The following is an 18,852-nucleotide window of genomic DNA, read 5'->3' on the forward strand; positions in this document are numbered from 1 at the left end:
AGGTATCGGTACTCACCCATCCCTACAGTGAATATCAATGGGGCAATCTTAAAGGCACCTTACGGTGATTTTGATTAACGTACCAATATTAATCTCATCATCAGTCAAGGAGTCACCAATGAAGTCGAACTGGAACACACTGAGAGTCTGGGAGAGCTTCTGCACAGCCAGAGAATAACCTAGGAAAACATACATAAAGCCTTTGAAAAATATCTATCATTCATTTTTTTTTAATAGCAAATGTCTTTATTAGGATCGTAGATGTAATATAATTAGAATTTAATCATTGTGTGAGATGCAAGGTACACCTTGGACTGTTTGCCAGCCACTCACAGGACACATAGTCAAACAGTGATTCACATCTGTTACTAAAAACAAACAAAACAAAACAGTTGGATTTTCTTTCCGCCACCAAGCGTGACACATAACAATACAAAATATTCTGTAATTCAACTTTGAGGCCAACATTTACAAACTTGTTGGGGGAGTTGAGTTGAGTGACATGTTTGGCTACATTGCAATGAAATATTTAGTGCAAGGCAGAGTTTTGGATCTGTCAGGGGTGAGGAATCTAAGTTAGGTGAGGAATCTTATTCTCATTAGAGATTATAATATATTTTTTTATACATTTTGTGTGGATACAGGTGGGAAAAAATTTTTCCCATTCAATTCTAGATTGCCTTTTTATTTTTGCCCTGGTAGGAAAGTCAGCAGTAGACAGTACGTGGTCAGTATTATCCCCCCTCAACGTCTGGCTTTCATTATCTAAACAAACTCGGGGCTGTTAAATCAATCCTGCAAGACATTTTGGCCTTGGGATCGAGTAGCATACTTGAAATCATCCCTTGAATCTCCTGGGCTCTTCATTTGTGTTCACTATGTGTGTCTAATTCATTTTTTTTTTTTAATTCTTCGTCTTTAGTGAAGAAAATGCATTGCATGCATCGATGCACATGCAGTTGCAGCACAAGGACAGTTGTCAGCACTAAAATAAACATTAACATTGGTGCATTCAACAAAAAGACATTCAGTTTATGCCCAGAAGTGTGCCAACATGGACAACAATGCCGCCATTTGTTTGCCAGGGCTACAAAATGGGAGCTTGGCAAGTAAAACAAAACAAATAGTGTGTCCTCAGGGGGGTGCCACGTTGTCCCAAATGTAGCCATGTACTGTAAACTTGTGGATGCGTGGATGTGGTCCACACGGTAAACTGGGCTTGATTCGCTCTTGCAGAGTGGGAAAGCAACATCTGCATACTAGATATCAACGGTGGGACCTGAGCTCGGACTTAGTTGACAATTTTAGGACTTGGGATTTGGCTAAAACGTATGAAATAGGCTACTCGACCTTCCTTTGTATTCGTGAGAACTTGAACTACCTGACTTGACAAGTTGTGCCTACTTAAATGTGAAAATCTGCATTTTCAAGATAGAACAGCAGTTATTTTTTTATTTTTTTTTTTAAAGAAAAGTATTTTTCTGTGCACTCATGATAAATACAAATCTGGTAACTCCAAACTATACTATGATGTAGATAGCACCTGATGAAGCAAATATCATAGAACAAGCTCCAAAACGATTACATTTGGATTCAACTAATATGTTTTGATACAAATCAGGAAATCAACTCAATATTCATCTAACAATCGTGACAAAAACATTTGATAAAAGGCAAATAAAATACATCATAATCACCAGCGATGCAAATTAATAAGTGTATTCTGCTAGTCAACAGTTTGCTCTGAACAAACAATCAGAGGACATAATGATTATGTCATCGAGGGCCAGTGTGGTGGCCCTGTGAGGATGAATTTCTAATGTTATTAGTTGGAGAAACAATCCCATTGATTATATAGGTACATCAGCCGCTACTGATTGTGAAGGCGCTGAGTAGATTAAATATACATGGCAGCAAGAGAAAGGCTGAAACCTGATTGGGCAAAAAAAAAAATATCTAATGAACATAAATTATTAAAAGCGGTGCAGCCCAGAGAACACTGTAAAATAAAGACAAGAGACTCCTTGAAATGAAATAAATGAATACAATTTTATGGAGGGAAAAAAAATAGAATTTAGGTTGTTAAAATAGGTCAACTAAGCAGAAAGCCTTTGCATGCTCTGATCACAACCACAGGTACGTTGTGATTGAGCAAGACTATATGATTCAACTTGATTAGTGAGGCCTCGACTTGACTTGCTTGTTTTGCTACACTAACTTTCTTGAAATTTTAAAGTTAAGACTTGACATTTGAGAAAGCCACAAATGTGCAAGTCATAATTTTACTCCCACCTCTTCTAGTAGGAGTTTTGTTGCTGTCATTGGGGAGCACTAGCACCTCCCAAACGTCTCCCGCACCTTAGCAACGCATCTTGCAACGGCATGAAATGTAAAAATAGAGTCAAAGGTGCTTACCTTTGATTGCGTTAATCACATTGTTGCCATCTTTTATCAACTCTTTAAGGAATTTGCTTGTTCTCTCAAGCTCTAGTTCGTAGCACTTGAGCGTCTCTCTAAAGTCAGGACTGTCCGAGTAACAGTCGCTAAACTCCAGGGGAGGATGCCCCATCTTGTTTGTGGTCTCTCGAGCAATAAAAACGATGATGGAGACAGACAGCCAGTCAGTTGAGTGAGTTTGGTTTCCACGCAGCTCCCAGCTCGCCTACTACTGCACGCCGCTCATTGCAGCGGAGCTCGAGCAACCATGTTGGCCGTGGGAGCCTACAATGGCCGCTGGTCACTTACGAAGCCGAAGGGGGAGAAACAGACGGACGGCGAGGATTCCCTCCTCGCTTTTCCGTGATTGTCAGCCTTTTTCCGGGGATTAATTAAGCGAACACTGTCCGCTTAGCCACTTTTCCAGTGTAGTGCTGTCGCGAGCCCAAGCGCGGCTAGTTTCATTTTGGACACGTCCCATTCCAAAATGTGTTACATTTTCAAGAGCCATATTTGGCAATATCTGCTATCACAAGTTTGAGTAAAACTCTTTTACAGTCCCTCCAACATGTAATCTTACATTCAAACGGAAAGTGGAATCTTTGAGGTGGTATATCATTTGTATATTAAGGCACATTAATAGTACAAGCCTGCGTCAACGCGAAATGGAACGCTACCAATCAAGCCCATGACTGAAAAAAAATAAAACATTTTTTTTAAACACACCCAGGAGGTTCTTAAAGGGGCCGCTACAAATTTAATGGCAAGCTAATAAGCTAGCCAATATAATAATAATAATAATAATAATAATAATAATAACTAAAATAGTTTCACACTTCTGTGACGAACAAAATCAAACTGCTGGTTTATTAAAATTCATCATTTGCAAATAATATAAGTTCTGTGAGTAAATGAATGCTAAATTGTTTCAGAGCTTTTTGTAAATTAAAGTAAATAAAGCTAAATTAAACTTACCAAAGTATTTGCATGCAAAAATTACAATTCTTACATATTACTTTTATTACCTACACTTGAAAAGAGATCTCAGTACTTCCGCTCCTAGCCATGGAGCATTAACCATGATGGCAAGCTTCAGAGAAGCAAGATATTCCAGATCCAGATGTTGTTATTGTTGTTTTTGTTGTTGTTGTGTTTTAAGTCCTAATTGTCACACAAAAAACAAAATAATAATAATCTGCATACTACTTAGTACTTAACCTTTTGAATATTTGCACAAGGAACTTGTGGGACTTTGTCCACCTTACTCTGACAAGGGACGTGTGGTGTCTCCGAGATGGCAAATGCGTTGTGTCTTGCGCCAGCCTAAAAACCACAAACTCGTGGCATTTAAAAATTCTCTAATGTAAAAAAAGATGGTATCGTTCATTAATCTAGCAGTTTTTGTTTTGCTGATGAATGACCCATTGTAAATTTAGTCCCGATTATTCTGTCAGAATTTAGCTTACAGCAAAGCTGTCCAGGGATGTTATTTTTCCCCTTCTTCTTCACTATGCATTGAAGCCAATTTGTCTGCATTTTTTTTCTTTTTTTTTTTTGTTACAACTTCAAAACTGGAATTTGCATTTAAAAAAAAAACATTTAATTTCAGAGCTTGATTTTACTTTCACTAATCGAGTTGAGTCTTGACTTCCTAAGAAATTATAAGTATTTGTACTAAGTACAGCGTATATGAATGCTTTTGTCACATGATCACATCTGTTATTTCTTCTCTTTTTTTTCTCCCAAGTTCATCAGACGGTATTTTTATTTTTCCTCCAGCTCAGGCTTCACCGAGTTCTGCTCTATTGCAATTACCTATAATAACCTCTAGATGTCCTCCTTTAGACTGAAGTACATTGGAGGACAGTTATCATTATAAGCAAGCCACATAGTTTTTATATCGAAGCACAGTTGGGGGGTCTTCCTGCCGATAAAAAGCACAGCATAGCAATGCTGTTGTGTGCTGAGAGGTTGGATCCCAAAATGCAGACACAAATAAGTTTTTTAACTCTTCACATAACTTGACTAAACTAAAAACAACGAGAATGCATCGAGAATCACAACACGCCAACCCCCACTTCGGCTGCGAAGTAGTACAGAGGACAGTGTTTAATCATCCGGCAAACCACACACAATTCTGAGACTGAATCTACAGACACTGAATCGTAAAGGACTAAAGAACAACATCACATAAATTCAGACATCACTTAAAGGATTAAAGGTTAAGAGTCCCGTCACACAGAGTCCCGTCAAAGTTAACTTTCCAAAATCAAATCATTTGCATTCAATATTATTGCTTAATTGTTTTTTTTAAACATTTATTGAAAAATTTGGAACACAATGTAATGAAATAGTGCTGATTTAACAAATACATTTTCAACCAATTAACTATATGAATCTCAAGAATCTGGAGACAGTTTATTTACACAACCAGAATCAATAAAAGGGGAATGATGAAAAAATTCTTCTGAGAGTATACTTAAAATGACTACATTTCAAATGTTGAATTAGTTGGTAACCCTATTGAACATAATCAAATATCTGAAATCTCAAGATTGAGCTCACACTACAAGGCCATCTTATGGTTTTGTGTTGTGACCCAGAAATGATGGGATTAATACCTTTTTGGTGAATAACAACATGCTACGTGCTTACTAGACCAGTCAGATCCAGTGAAATATTAAGCCTGGAAATAGTGGATATGGAAAAACTGGACGGAAGCCCAAAATAAGTGTTGTATTACTGTCTCTTGAAATTCTGGGTCAATTGCTGTTTTATACCTTTCTACACTTCCTGTCCAGAACAAAGCTGTTCAACCAAGAGAGCAGACTGCAGTCCCCCACACAGATTCCTCAACTGGGCCGAAATTAAAACATTTGAATTGAATTGTGTGGCTGTTTGTTTGGCCCGGCTAAATGGAGCTATTGTATGCAAACAGTGTGTGTCGAAGCATATGACCTCTCAGTGCAGGGCTGTGCGGTGGCGTGTGTGCGCGCGTGTGTGTCTGTGAGATACCATTAGCAATGCAAAGTCCTGCTGCTCCATTGCTCACTGGCACAGATTTCTTCAAAAAGTCTACATGCATAAATGTGTCCGGGTTTGTTATGAGCGTCATCTGAAGGTAAGGATATTTTTCTCCTTGTGCTGCTTCATTTAACTTCCTTGTCATTGTCACACACAAAAATCTGCATACTACTTAAACGTTTGGATATTTGCACAAGGCACTTTTGGCACTCTGATGAGGGGCGAGTGTGTCACATGACGCACGGTGCCAGGTCGCTCATAAGGGGTCTGCCAAATCCACAGCAAGGCAGAGAGGGCCCCTTCTTCTCTTTTTGTACAGTCAGTCATCCATGTCAAGCTAGTGGATCAATAGAGTTGTCATCGCTGTCTCATATGCCTCTTACGCCTCCTGCTGAGCCGGGTAACATCACTCACATTTATGTAGACATATTTGGGCGCTTTTAACACTTCTTATTTTATTATTTTATTAATTATCATTTGGGTTGGCAATTGAATGTTTTTAGGATGGAATTGTCATGTGATTTGTGAAGTCATCTTCTTAACTCTTATTTTGTAATGCGCAAACTTGGCGATAATATGCAGGTGATGCAAAATTCAAATAACGGCATAACTAAATGGATGATTATGAGAGCTGTAAAAAGTGATATTAAACTTTAAAATTCAATGGAAAATGATGTAAATGTTAGATTAAAAATGTGTAAAGTAAAACTCAATATTTGTCAAGGTTTTTATTTTTCATTAGTAATGTATAAACTTAAACAATCTATGTGACATTATTAATATTATTGAACTTTTATCACCTTATCACATTCTAGTATTTTTTTATTGTCCCAAACAGCGGCATGGATGAATAAATTAGGTACCAAAAAAAATAATAATAATTAGAGAATATGCTTTTTGCAGTTACTGTGCTCAAATCTGATTCATATCTTATTTATCTACATATCTTTCCATCCATTTCCTATTCCGCTTTTCCTGAGAGAGACAACCATTCACTGAGTGGGAGCTAACCTCACTCTGTTTGTATGACAGTCATGTAGTAATGCAGAAAAATTATGAGAAATTTAAATGAAAGTTATTACATTTGTGAAGGCAGGTGTCTTGGCTGTCTGGATTCAGATCTTCTTTTTGATCTAAGAACATGCAGGTATCCCTGAAAAAAAAGAAAAGAAAAAAAATCACTGTGACTTCAGTCAACTGAAATACATGATCAATCAGAAACAACAATCCAACTAATAGTCTGAAAATATGACACTAAACAGACTCGGAGGTGGGAAGACCACATCAGCAAGTTGGAGCCTAGTGGGCTTTTGTGGGTCTTGGAGAGGAAAAAGTGACTCCAACTTTCCTTTGTGTCTTTCAGACCCGGAGCAAAAAATGAACTGGGCCTCATTTTATGCTGTCATCAGCGGCGTCAACAAACACTCCACGGGTATCGGCCGCATCTGGCTTTCCGTGCTGTTCATTTTCCGCATCCTGGTCCTAGCGGTTGCAGCAGAGAGCGTGTGGGGGGACGAGAAGTCCGGCTTTATATGCAACACCCAGCAGCCGGGCTGCAACAGCGTGTGCTACGACCACTTCTTCCCCATCTCTCACATCCGCCTGTGGGCCCTGCAGCTCATTTTGGTCTCCACTCCCGCCCTGCTGGTCGCCATGCATGTGGCCCACCGGCGGCATGTGGACAAGAGGCTCTACAAGCTGTCGGGGAAAAGCAACCCTAAAGAACTGGAGCAGATCAAGAGCCAAAAAATGAAAATCACCGGCGCCCTCTGGTGGACATACGTCATCAGCCTGCTATTCCGGCTCACGTTCGAGGTGGCCTTTATGTACGTCTTCTACATGATCTACCCCGGTTACAAGATGATCCGTCTGGTCAAGTGTGACTCGTACCCGTGTCCCAACACGGTGGACTGCTTCGTATCCCGGCCCACGGAGAAAACCGTCTTTACTGTGTTCATGCTGGCCGTGTCGGGCGTTTGCATCCTGCTCAACATCGCAGAGGTCGTCTTCTTGGTGGGGAAGGCTTGCGGCAAGCACCTGCACAATGCTGGAGAATCAACCACGGGGGCTTGGCTACAACATAAGATCATAGTAGGGAAATAAATCGCTTTTAAAATGATGCAGACTTATAGTTAACAATTATTAACGTTTGACTTACACTATGAAAGTGCAATACACTGTTTATGTCGGTGTTATTTTATGTCAGGACAATTTAATGTCATTCAATACAAGAAGAAAAAAAAAAAGACAAATTCTATCATTATAGAGGAAATCCACCCCCTAAGATTTTCTTTACAATAATATGTAATATTCTGATTAAAACTGTTTTTTTTTTTTTTTTTGGAATATGAGTTACGCAGCAAAATCCACCCATTTTCATCCATCTCAGGGCGTCCATTTTGACACATGCTGTCACCTAAAAATGACATCACAGTCGCTCAAGCCTCAGGTAATGACCAATCACGGTTCACCTGTTTTCTGAAGCTGAGCCGTGATTGGTTACCTGAGCCCTGAGTGACTGTGATTGTAATTTTCAGTCGACAGCAGGGCTGGACTGGCCATCTGGCATAAAGGGCAGATACCCGATGGGTTGGTGTCCTTTGGGGCTAATATAGTGCTATTCAATTATTATTTACCTCCATTTTGTCCCGAGCGACCGGTCCACAATTAAGAAGGAGCAGCGCATCGCTATATATCCAATATAGAGTGCAAACTGAACCAATAAACATAGCTAAGGGTAGTCAGGAATCGGCCTAAATCAAAATGCCAGGCCCGATTATTTGTTCTAGTCCAGTCCTGGTCAACAGTAAGTGACAAAATGGCCACCCCCCTGAGATGGATTAAAAACAGGTGGATTTTGCTGCTTATTAAGCAGTGCTTAACTCATATTCTGCAAACCGGGTTGACTTCCACTTTAAAAAAAAAAAAATTGATATAGTTCTTATATTGGATCTTATTAACTGGTGTTGGAATACCCAGTAGCACCATTTAGTTTAATTGTTGAACAAATAAAAAACCTAATAACCTTTCAGACCTCATTAAGTTTAATTAAGTAGCTGCAGATAACATATTAGGTCCATTAATGGCTTGCCAAATAAAATAATTCATATAAAATCCATTATTCTTCATTGTGTACAACTAATTTATTATTATTTTTACTTTATTTATTCATTGTTTATTTACATTATATAGACAGTGTGTCAACATTTAGCTTCTTTCTACCATGAACTGTATACAGTACTGAAATGTAATTAACGTCTTCTGTCTAACTGGAAGTGAAGTACACATGAATGCACAGTAAACATACAATGCAAAACATTCATTCGAATGACAGTGTTTTATTAATATGGGTGGCTGTTAAAACACCCCTGTGAGGTAAATATGAAGCAGTAAATCTGCCATCAATAGAAGACAGAATAAACTCCACCATTACTTTGTGTGATTTTCCACAATGGCCATTAATCTGCAGTCATAATGCTTTCTGAATAGAAGTGGAAAGAAATGTGACTGGCATGACGGCACTTTATCGCATATTTCGTGACACCGTTGCCACCTGTGAGCAAACGTCTCGGACTGAGTGCAGAGTTTTGCGTTATCAATAGCCTCACCGTCTAAGGGGTCAGCGTGGGCGTGACAATTGTTGACCTTGCTGACAGCTGGACCTGCAGAGGCACTACTCTTTTTATAGAAAGTATCAACACTCCATCGTCACAAGTGTATTAGATCCTGATGGTCATTATACTTGCAATAAGTAATGTTATTTTGGACAGGCATTCTTGAGACTACTAAAATCATTTTGCCACCATGGGAAATGGTGACCTTTGTGTGTAATTAATTACTTGATTCATGTGATTAATAAAGTAATAGTCATTCAATTATTAGGGTCAACACATATATCATTCTACACCACTGCAAACTACAATAATAAATAATAACTTTGTTTGGAAAATTACATTTCTGTTTTAAAAAATGTGTGTGAATGCTGAACCGCCATGGAATTGAAATTCTAAACTGCTGCAATTAAATGAATTATACAAATGTAGAATGTAAGACTTGAGGTTGAACTTGAGAGGGTGAATTTTTTTTAATTTAAAATGGCATTTTCAACAGTTTCATCTGCATGGAAAATGTGGTATTCAAGGAAAAGTGGCTCCATTGAATGCGAACAGCAATTCCGAACTTCTGGATTTTGTAAATCTGTGAAAGTTGGAATGCGATGAATTGGTTCACAGTACACAATGAATACATTTTGGACAATGACCATTGCTATATTTGTAAAAGTAGAATTATTTGATACAGTACTGGCTCATATTTTGCTCATAATCTTGTGGCACTGAATTGTATATAATACAAACATTCAAATTTCATAGAAATTATGTTAAACATAGTTACAAAAGGTGCTGCACATATAATTTAATTTCCTTGGATGAGCTTTCCATTAATCCTAATCAAACCTATTTTAAAACTTCAGTATGCTGACAGCGGTGCTAATGAGCCTTCATCACCCATCAGGGTACGATATTGGGTATATGGATTCTGATGATGGATGAAATACAAATCAGAACTGTAATGGTTGTCATAATGGTCCTCATCCTCATCACATTTCCTCTCAAGTTTTATGGCTTAAACCACATAATGGGGTGTAGCGAAAAGAATCAAAATTGCAATACAAGCAAAATTTTGGACTTGTGGCTGTCACTCCTGAAGTGACTGTTGACAGTAAATACAAATGATAAAAGTTTAATTACGTGAGGACACAGAATGGACAAGTTTGGACAACTTTCGAAAATGCCAGGCCACCGCCACACGGTGACAACATTATATATATATTTAGACCACGCAGACATGCCGCATTCCCTCGGGAGCTTTCAGCTGCCATTCGTGTGGACAGAAACTCAAACGCTCAAGTGAGAGCTTTCACAATTCTCTTGCAGTGTGTCTTCACGTGAGAGGCACAAACCCTCATTTGTAGCGGCTTGTTGAGCACACAGTATTCCGACAGATCAGGAGGGGAACTTTGCGGGGCAGAATGAAAAGAACAGACATTAAAAAAAAAAAAAAAAGTATTGGAGAGAAGTTTATCTTGGCACTCATCAGCTGTTCAGAGAAAGATGGCCTGAATGTGAACTGAACAGACCTCCTGACTCACCCAGTGTGGATCTCAAAGGCTGGGGGAGATGATCGTTATCAGGTACTGTACATTCTGGGAAGATTGACGAAGAAATCGCGTGTGATGTTTTCCCAAACTCTACAAAGAGCAAGTACTGTAAATCAGTATAACAGTACAGTGCAACAATTTAAATGAGAAGTCAATCAAAAAACGTCTTTACAATAATATGTAATTATTTCATTTGAGGAATATAAATTAGTTAACTTATTCGCTCCCACATTAATCACAATGTATTATATTGCATTTGTGGAATATGAGTTAAGCAAGAAAATCCACCCATTTTTCCCCCCCCCCCATCTCATGGGGCGGCCATTTTGCCACTTGCTGTCGACTGAAAATGACATCATCATGACATCATGACTGCTCAGGGCTCGGGTAATGCCCAATCAACAAGGCTCAGCTTCAGGAAACAGGTGAGCCGTAATCGGTCATTGCCTGAACAACTGTGATGTCATTTAAAGTCGACAGCAAGTGACAAAATGGCCGCCCAATGAGATGGATTTTGCTGCTTAACGCATATTTTATAAACACAATATTAATCAGAATCAGAAATCATTTCTCAGATTTGTTACTTGTATTCTTATAAAACACATGCAACGCAAATGGGCTAACTTTTATTTGATCCAAATCGACATGGGTTATATATCCCAAACAGGTGTTCTGTTGACTTCGTCTGGTGGCAGCCCAAAGGACAGGCACAAGTGTTTTTCAGGTTTGCTGCTGTGTCACCACTAACAGCCCCTGAAATATAAACTAGAAACCTAAATCTGGGTCTTGTGTCACAAGATCTGTCCTCAAGCAAAAGTTCCAGCTCCAGCTCTCCTAGACTCTCACCCCCATTTTGTCTTTAATGAGTGGAGAAGACACAACCTTTTGGAAGACAAGTAGTTGATTCATGATCAATCGCATCACATTCTATTGACTGCACGCGCTTTCTTTTTCTGCTGGGTGGTTCGCTAGCAAACAAGTAAGTCGCCTTCAATTCTACGTATTCTGTGAAAATTGTCTACGTTTGTATTTTTTCCTTAAGCGGTGACTTCAATGCAAACTATGAGGCGAAGCTGCTCTTTTAATCCAGAAAACCAAGTCAAAACGCTTTTCCGATGCATGAATACAGCCCAAACGTTTATGAATGAAAGAAAACTTGGCCAAGTATTGCCTATGCGTTTGTTTCATTTTCAATTTTAGTCTCTCAAATTCCAGTCATTGTATACGTAGAAAGACTTAATTGGGTTATTATTATTATACTGTAATTTAATAGCATTTATTAAGTTAATTATCTTTGATTACTACTCTAAATGTACAGTCAAAAGTCAAAGGTTATTCCATTAAATGCTTTTCCAGAGAAATACATGACTAATGAAATATTAACGTAAAAACAGAATGTGTTATATAATTGTACATTTCATTTAAATACTACAAGTATCAATTTTGTGGGTTTCACTAGTTCCTCTGTTTCTATGACTGTCTCTTTCTTTTCTTTTTTTATAAATAGTTTTCATTTACTGTACTCTGGAACAGTTTTATTATATTAAATATTAATTTGAGTAGTAAAAAAAATAACATAATTATAACTACTAATAATAATAATCACACTATTCCTTGTAAGTCACTGACAGAGTTGCGGTTCACCCACCTGACTTAGCACAGGCTAAGGAGTTCCTTCCCTCTCAGTGACAGAATGTTTGCGTGAAAGGTTGTGGACACAATTAAGCAATACATTTTGGAAAATGACACTGTGAAGAAAAACATTGATTTGCGTTTGTTTTTCCACATAGAGCCTCATTTACAGTAGACCACATGGGACTGTAACAAGTTTAATGAACCAAGCTGTTTGCAATTTTGAATGTAATTTATATTGACAGCCTTTTCTTTTGTGTTTAAGTTCACTATGTTCAATTAAAAGAAAAATATTTTTTAAAATATGTGTTTATAATTGTAGTTAACAGTAGAGTATTGTCATGTGACATTGTATGGCGACCTAAGAAGAGCAGGTTATTAGAAAGATTTTGGTATACTGCAGACTTGAAAATTAATATCTTAATCACTGACAGTGAATTAAAACAGTGTTTTATCATATTGTGCAAGTATACCGGTTATTATTTTTATTTTAGCAGTGCCATGCATTTAGAACATTGATCTTCAATAGCAACTTAGTCGACTTTGAATGCCACCACCATCATGTCATAATTATAGAAACCATAAATACCATATTTAAAAAAAAAAAAAAAAAAAAAAAAAAAAAAAAAAAAAAAAAAGTCTATATGACAGCATTTATCATGCCACATCGGTCATCTAAGTAGTAAAGAATCCATATCAATATGACAGATATGTCTAAAAATGTAAATAAAATACATCCTACTGAACAGAGATGCTGCGTATAGTAAATATATTAATATTTATTCACTTTCATTGATGACTAAATAAGCCATATATGCATTGTAATTGTGGGGGGAAAAATCCCTCTCTGGCTCCATTGTGTACCTCTAATATTATTTATTTTTTTATTTATTATTTATCTAATGATATTTACGCAAACACTGTGGCTGACGAGGTGCCAATAATTAGCAGTGCGCTCGGGCACACTCCACATTCAACTTCAACAGTTCCTTTCAATTTTCAATTGATTGATTCAAGCTACAAACTCCCCCTTAATACATTTACTAATCAGAATCTTGGGACATTGTGAACTCCCTGGGTAGTCCCATCACTTGCACTCCACTGCTACAGGTGTTCAGAATTTACACAGCTACTAAGTGCAGCCAAGAGACACACCACGAAATGAAAAGAACACACCGTTAGGAATAAATTATCACAATTTCATGCAGATAATTCAATTTAGGTTGTAAATGTAGGTCAGTTCTTTTAATAGTCCAACCAACCGACACTTCAGGATACACTTAGAACGACCGTTGCGGCGACTTCATACATTAACGCGCGGCATGTGGTTGTCTCCACCCAGGTGGTCTTGTCATTAAAGCTGGGGATCGATTTGTGAGCCGTCATGGGAGACTGGAACCTGCTGGGGAAGCTGCTGGAGAGCGCCCAGGAGCACTCGACCGTAGTGGGCAAAGTGTGGCTGACGGTTCTGTTCATCTTCCGCATCCTGGTGCTGGGCTCGGCCGCCGAGAGGGTGTGGGGAGACGAGCAGTCGGGTTTCACCTGCGACACCAAGCAGCCCGGTTGTCAGAACGTGTGCTACGACAAGACCTTCCCCATTTCCCACATCCGCTTCTGGGTGATGCAGATCATCTTCGTGTCCACGCCCACTCTCATTTACCTGGGACACATCCTCCATCTGGTGCGCATGGAGGAGAAGTTGAAAGAGAAGGAGAAGGAACTGGCTCTCCAGAGTGAAAAGCAGCAGCAGATACTCGGCAATAAGGCCAAGAAGGTATTAAAGCCCATCAAGGACACCCAAGGTCATGTGCACTTGAGAGGAGCGCTACTCCGGACCTACGTCTTCAGCATTATCTTTAAGACTCTATTCGAAGTGGCTTTCATCGTAGGTCAGTACTTCCTGTATGGTTTTGATCTCAAGCCAATGTACACCTGCGACCGATGGCCTTGCCCCAACGTGGTCAACTGCTACATCTCCAGACCCACTGAGAAGACCGTCTTCATCCTCTTCATGCTGGCCGTGGCGTGCGTCTCGCTGCTGCTCAACTTAGTGGAGATGTACCATCTCGGCTTCACCAAATGCCACCAGGGCCTCCGTTACAGGCGCTCGCAGGCGGCGAGGGAGCCCGCGGAAGCCGTCATCCCTCTTGTCCCGAACTACGACTACTTTCCTAGTCGCCCCGCGGGGCCTGAATCCTTCCCAACGGGAATCGCTGAGCCGAATGGCCCCTACAGCCCCTACAGCAGCAAGGTGATGTATAAGCAGAACAGAGACAACATGGCCGCCCAGAGGAAAGGTAAAACAGATGGAGACGACGGGAGGGAGAGGAAAACCTCCACCTCGGTTCAAGAGATGCCCGTGGACAGCCAGCGGAGAAGCAGCCAGTCTAGCAAGCACAGCAATAACAAAAGCAGGATTGATGACCTCAAAATATAGACACGTGATATTCTTCATTAACGTGGACTGACAGATACAGGGGCAGCACGGTTTTACGGGTGTACTCTGGCTTCTGCCCACATTCCATAAACATGCATGTCAGCTTCATTGACGAATCCATATTGCCCAAAGTGTAAATGTGATATATGAGGGTGTAACCCGCCTATTGTCAAAGGTCAGCTGGAATAGGAGCCAGCGTTCAAGCAGCTGAAAGTTGAAAAGTCGCAGTTGCGAATCACTCAGGAAGAATACAGGTGCCCCTATTCCATGCGACATTTCATCCATGATTTAGCAGAGAAAGTCAAATCATCAGTACACAATAAACACAAAAGAATTGAACTTGCTGTTCGAATACTTTTGGAAGGGACGGTAAGATTATTCCAAGCACTTATAGTTTAACACTAACCACGATGTAAAATCTGACATTAGTTTACTGATAGTGCAAAAATAGTCAAGAAGGTTTTCAAAAATGTTTAGCTCAAAGCATAAATTTAAAAAATATCAAACAAACGCGCATTCATACAAGGATGGATTAAATATCTCTTATATTATGATCTTGTTTATTCAATTTTTTACGCCTTTATCCGCTGCCTATCCTCTGACCTACATTTACAACCTAAATTCTTTCATGAAATTGAAAGTCTATTCAATTTATTTGGTAATGTTTCTTTTGGCTGTAGTGCTTCCAGTAGTGTTACTGTATATGTTATAAGCGAAAAGCTTGTAGTTTATAGTTTGGGTTTTAAATGTATTTGTTGAGATACTAGTCTTGAAATTTTTCTGACGCATCTTGCAATCTGCCCAGGGCCTTCAAAATAGAGTGTAGATAAACTATATTAGTAAAGGGACTGCTTCTTTAACCAATGAGAGTTTGAATTTGTCAACTCCTGCCAGAGTGATGTCAGTATTTTTCAGTGAAAAACATAACAGAGAAAAACTTGACAGTTCAACGAGCATATTAATACAGCAGCATCTCTGGTGAGTATGATATATTTTATTTTTTTGTATGTTTTTGTCAGGTGGCACGATGGTTGAGTGGTTAGCACGTCTGCCAGTACTGAGGACGCATGTTCTCCCCGTGCCCACGTGGGTCTTCTCCGGGTACTCCGGTCTCCTCCCACATTCCAAAAACATGCAAGGCAGGTTAATTGACCACTCTGAATTGTCCCTAGGCATGGTTGTGAGTGTGGATGGTTGTTTGTCTCTGTGTGCCCTGCAATTGGCGGGCAACCAGTTCGGGGTGTCCCCTGCCTACTGCCTGAAGCCAGCTGGGATAGGCTGCAGCACCCCCGCGACCCTTGTGAGGACTAAGCGGTTAAGAAAATGGATGAATGTTTTTATCATATTGCTAGATAAATATTGATTGAACTGCTCCCGTTGACGAGCACTGTTATGTTCGATTATAAAATGTTTTTTTACAGTATTGATGGTTACAGATTTATATAACTGCAACATGATTGTGGTGTTTGTAAGAGATGGATTGAGTCGGGTAAGTCCCTACTAAAGGCGCAGGTATGAAATGTCACTGGCTGTTCTAGGCCATGCCGAGAAAGCCGACGGCTCATGATTTTCCCGATATCCACAACAAAGAACCGCTAAGACAGCAGCGCCTCAAGTCAAGTTGGTCTAGACCTCTGGCACATCGCCCATCTGTTATGAGTCAAAGCAAGCAGGATTTGACAACAACAGTGTAAATTGTTTGACTTTACGTTAGGGGCACAAATACCACTTGTTTTCTGAGTAAAATTCAATATTTCTCAGTTGATAAAAGCAGATAAAATGAGGTAAATGTGTGAAATAAGTAGATACAAGAAATACTGTAAAACGTTTTATCAACCATTTGTATCGGCGAATGACGAAATTGAGTTATTATTATTATTACGTACGGTGTACGAGTGGTTAGCACGTCCGCCTCCCAGTTCTGAGGACTCGGGTTCAAGTCCAGGCTCCGACCTTCCTGGGTGGAGTTTGCATGTTCTCCCCGTGCCCGCGTGGGTCTTCTCCGGGTACTCCGGTCTCCTCCCACATTCCAAAGACATGCATGGCAGGTTAATTGGCCGCTTTGAATTGTCCCTAGGTGTGCTTGTGAGTGTGGATGGTTGTTCGTTTCAGTGTTCCCTTGTGAGGAACAAGCGGTCAAGAAAATGGATGTTATTAAAAAAGTTCTAATCAAACTGATATGACATGAGTTTCTAACTTGACTAATTGTATTTTTTAATTATTTTTATCGTTATCTTATTTATTGTGCTTCATAGTTTATATTTGATCTTTGCAGCAATTTTTAAATGAAGTTAACTTCTGTTGTTATGGCACACAGTGAATGAAAATACCACAAGTTACAAAATAAAACTGTGACGGGACAGTTGATTGTTTGATTGCTTGAATTCTGCAATTTATGTATGCTTTGGGGGCCATGAAGGTGAGTGTGATTTGCGACTGGGGGAGACGAAAAGTGAGGAAGACGGGCGAGAGTGTGTGTGAATTGAAAAGTCCAAGAAGTGTATCTCCAACCTGTTGCACTTGTGCTATGAAGTGCAGCCAAATAGAAAACTTTACGAGAATATGATCTAATTAGAGGATCATTGCTTGTAGTCCTGCTGTGGGGAAATAGCACCAAATAGCAAATGCTGAGCATAAGAACCCTCAAGCTAATCAGATTTAAAAAATAATAATAAAAAAAAAAAAAACCTATCAATTGTAGTTGAATTATGTGTTTATAATATCAAACATTTAGAAAAGCTATGAGAAAGCACATTTTGAACATATACAAGGGTCGGTGGTACTATACAGTATTTCCCACTCATAACTATGACCATTTAGGACCACTGTATTTCCAGTTCATTTCAGTTCAGTTTCCAGTTTGGTGTTGCGAAAAGTGTGCCAAAAGGTATGAGCTTTCTTTTTGCCTACTTTGAGGTCTGCGGGTCAACCAACGTTTAAGCTGTTCCACACTGTGTTATTAAAAGTGTTATTTTGGAACTGTCTGGATGTTGTGTCATTTGGTGCCTTGGAACTATGTTGAAATGAGTTGAGGTGCTTAATTTGGACAAAAAAAAAAAAAGAGCTTAGGGATTCATAGATGTATTTATTTATATATTTTAAACTTAGTATCTTTTGGGCAGTTTTTAATCCTCACCTGGTGTTAGTAAAACTTTCGTTCTTGCTTTTTGCCAATTTTGAGGTCTCTGCATGTCAACAACATTTCAACTGTTCCCACACTGTTATATTGAACCATGTTGATATTTTCACACCTGCAACGTCCTCTTCCAAAATGACGCATATGCTGGTGTCGCTACTCTGTGTGTTTGTGATTCCGGACATAGTGTATACTAATGAGAAGAGAATACCTCTTTTGAGAGCAACTCACTGTCGTTGGCTGAACCAATGAGGTTCAGCTTCAGCCGCTCCCAAATCCTCCAGAGCCCGACACCTTCTCTACACGTACAAATCATGGAGCTCTACGAAAATGAATCTTTCGGCACCATCTGTAGCGAGAAAAATGGTGCAAAAGTCACGTGACTGGCTGGACAGCAACAGAAAAAAATACATGTGTGACTCCTAGTGGCGACTTTGCCTACTAATTGTCATTTCTATTTTTACAGATACAAATTTACACCTCTTCTATATGTCCAATTTTTTTTTATGTACAGATTTTTTTTAACATACATTTTTTTTAGTACACATTTTCTTTTTTACAGGTACATTTTTTTAACGTACACACATCACAACTTTTACAGATACAAATTTATACTTTTTTCCCCTACAATTTCTTGCACCATATTTACCTCCATATAATGAGATTGCACAATTAAGTGTCCACATCCTCTAGTAACTGGGGATGTGTGTGAGTCAATCACCACCCACCTGCCTCCATTTAAAGTGCCTCGAATTAACCCCAGATAAATCTCAGCTGTTCAGTAGACTTCTCCGGCCTTTTTCATTTCTATTTTTTTTTTTGTGTGTGTTTCTATTAAGAATCCTCAAGATTTTGCGCAAACACTGACTGCTAATTTTTCAAAATTTCTTGCTGTGATCATTTGGAATCATGACCTAAAATATCAAACTCAAGTTTTATCAAACTATGACACATTTCCCCAAGTCTTTTTGAGATATGCAAAATCAAGAGCTTCGATAAGATTTAATCCCAGAGTTGTATATTTGTAAT

At 39.1% G+C, this 18,852-nt stretch overlaps 3 protein-coding genes across 5 annotated transcripts in view; 2 read left to right on the forward strand and 1 right to left on the reverse strand.

The window, feature by feature from the left end:
* The window catches only part of ophn1 (oligophrenin 1), a 42,836-nt gene extending 24,290 nt beyond the window's left edge, over window positions 1–18,546 (reverse strand). The window contains exons 1-4 of one of the 2 annotated variants that reach the window (XM_077504797.1): window positions 18,473–18,546; window positions 18,035–18,172; window positions 6,543–6,613; window positions 84–179 (exon numbers count right to left, since the gene is read on the reverse strand). In XM_077504797.1, coding sequence (XP_077360923.1) covers window positions 84–179; window positions 6,543–6,603 — 157 coding nt within the window. In that variant the 5' untranslated portion in view covers window positions 6,604–6,613; window positions 18,035–18,172; window positions 18,473–18,546. Of the gene's footprint in view, window positions 1–83; window positions 180–2,415; window positions 3,115–6,542; window positions 6,614–18,034; window positions 18,173–18,472 lie in introns of those variants that run through there. The other variant, XM_077504796.1, reaches the window with a different exon arrangement.
* On the forward strand, window positions 5,280–9,432 carry LOC144006116 (gap junction beta-1 protein-like). Of its 2 annotated transcripts, none has more exons than XM_077504800.1 (2): window positions 5,280–5,557; window positions 6,824–9,432. In XM_077504800.1, exon 2 carries the CDS (start codon window positions 6,838–6,840, stop codon window positions 7,561–7,563), a length of 726 nt encoding a protein of 241 aa, XP_077360926.1. In that variant the 5' UTR covers window positions 5,280–5,557; window positions 6,824–6,837; the 3' UTR covers window positions 7,564–9,432. The 2 variants fall into 2 exon arrangements, with proteins under 2 accessions (XP_077360926.1, XP_077360925.1); XM_077504799.1 differs by lacking the exon at window positions 5,280–5,557 and adding an exon at window positions 5,760–5,860.
* gja2 (gap junction protein, alpha 2) lies at window positions 13,635–14,724 on the forward strand. Its single transcript, XM_077504798.1, has one exon. The coding sequence runs from the start codon at window positions 13,635–13,637 to the stop codon at window positions 14,685–14,687; it is 1,053 nt and encodes a 350-aa protein (XP_077360924.1). The 3' UTR covers window positions 14,688–14,724.
* Window positions 18,547–18,852: the final 306 nt, after the last annotated feature.

The sequence above is a fragment of the Festucalex cinctus genome, chromosome 18 (genome assembly GCF_051991245.1).
Source record: "Festucalex cinctus isolate MCC-2025b chromosome 18, RoL_Fcin_1.0, whole genome shotgun sequence".
Classification (NCBI taxonomy): Eukaryota; Metazoa; Chordata; class Actinopteri; order Syngnathiformes; family Syngnathidae; genus Festucalex; species Festucalex cinctus.

Bases quoted from the DNA above. Each gene is read 5' to 3' on its own strand.
- LOC144006116 (XM_077504799.1), top strand. From the start codon at position 5,833: ATGCCTCTTACGCCTCCTGCTGAGCCGG. The intron at 5,861-6,823 runs GTAACATCACTC...TGTGTCTTTCAG, and splicing joins TACGCCTCCTGCTGAGCCGG to ACCCGGAGCAAAAAATGAAC.
- gja2 (XM_077504798.1), top strand. From the start codon at position 13,635: ATGGGAGACTGGAACCTGCTGGGGAAGCTGCTGGAGAGCGCCCAGGAG.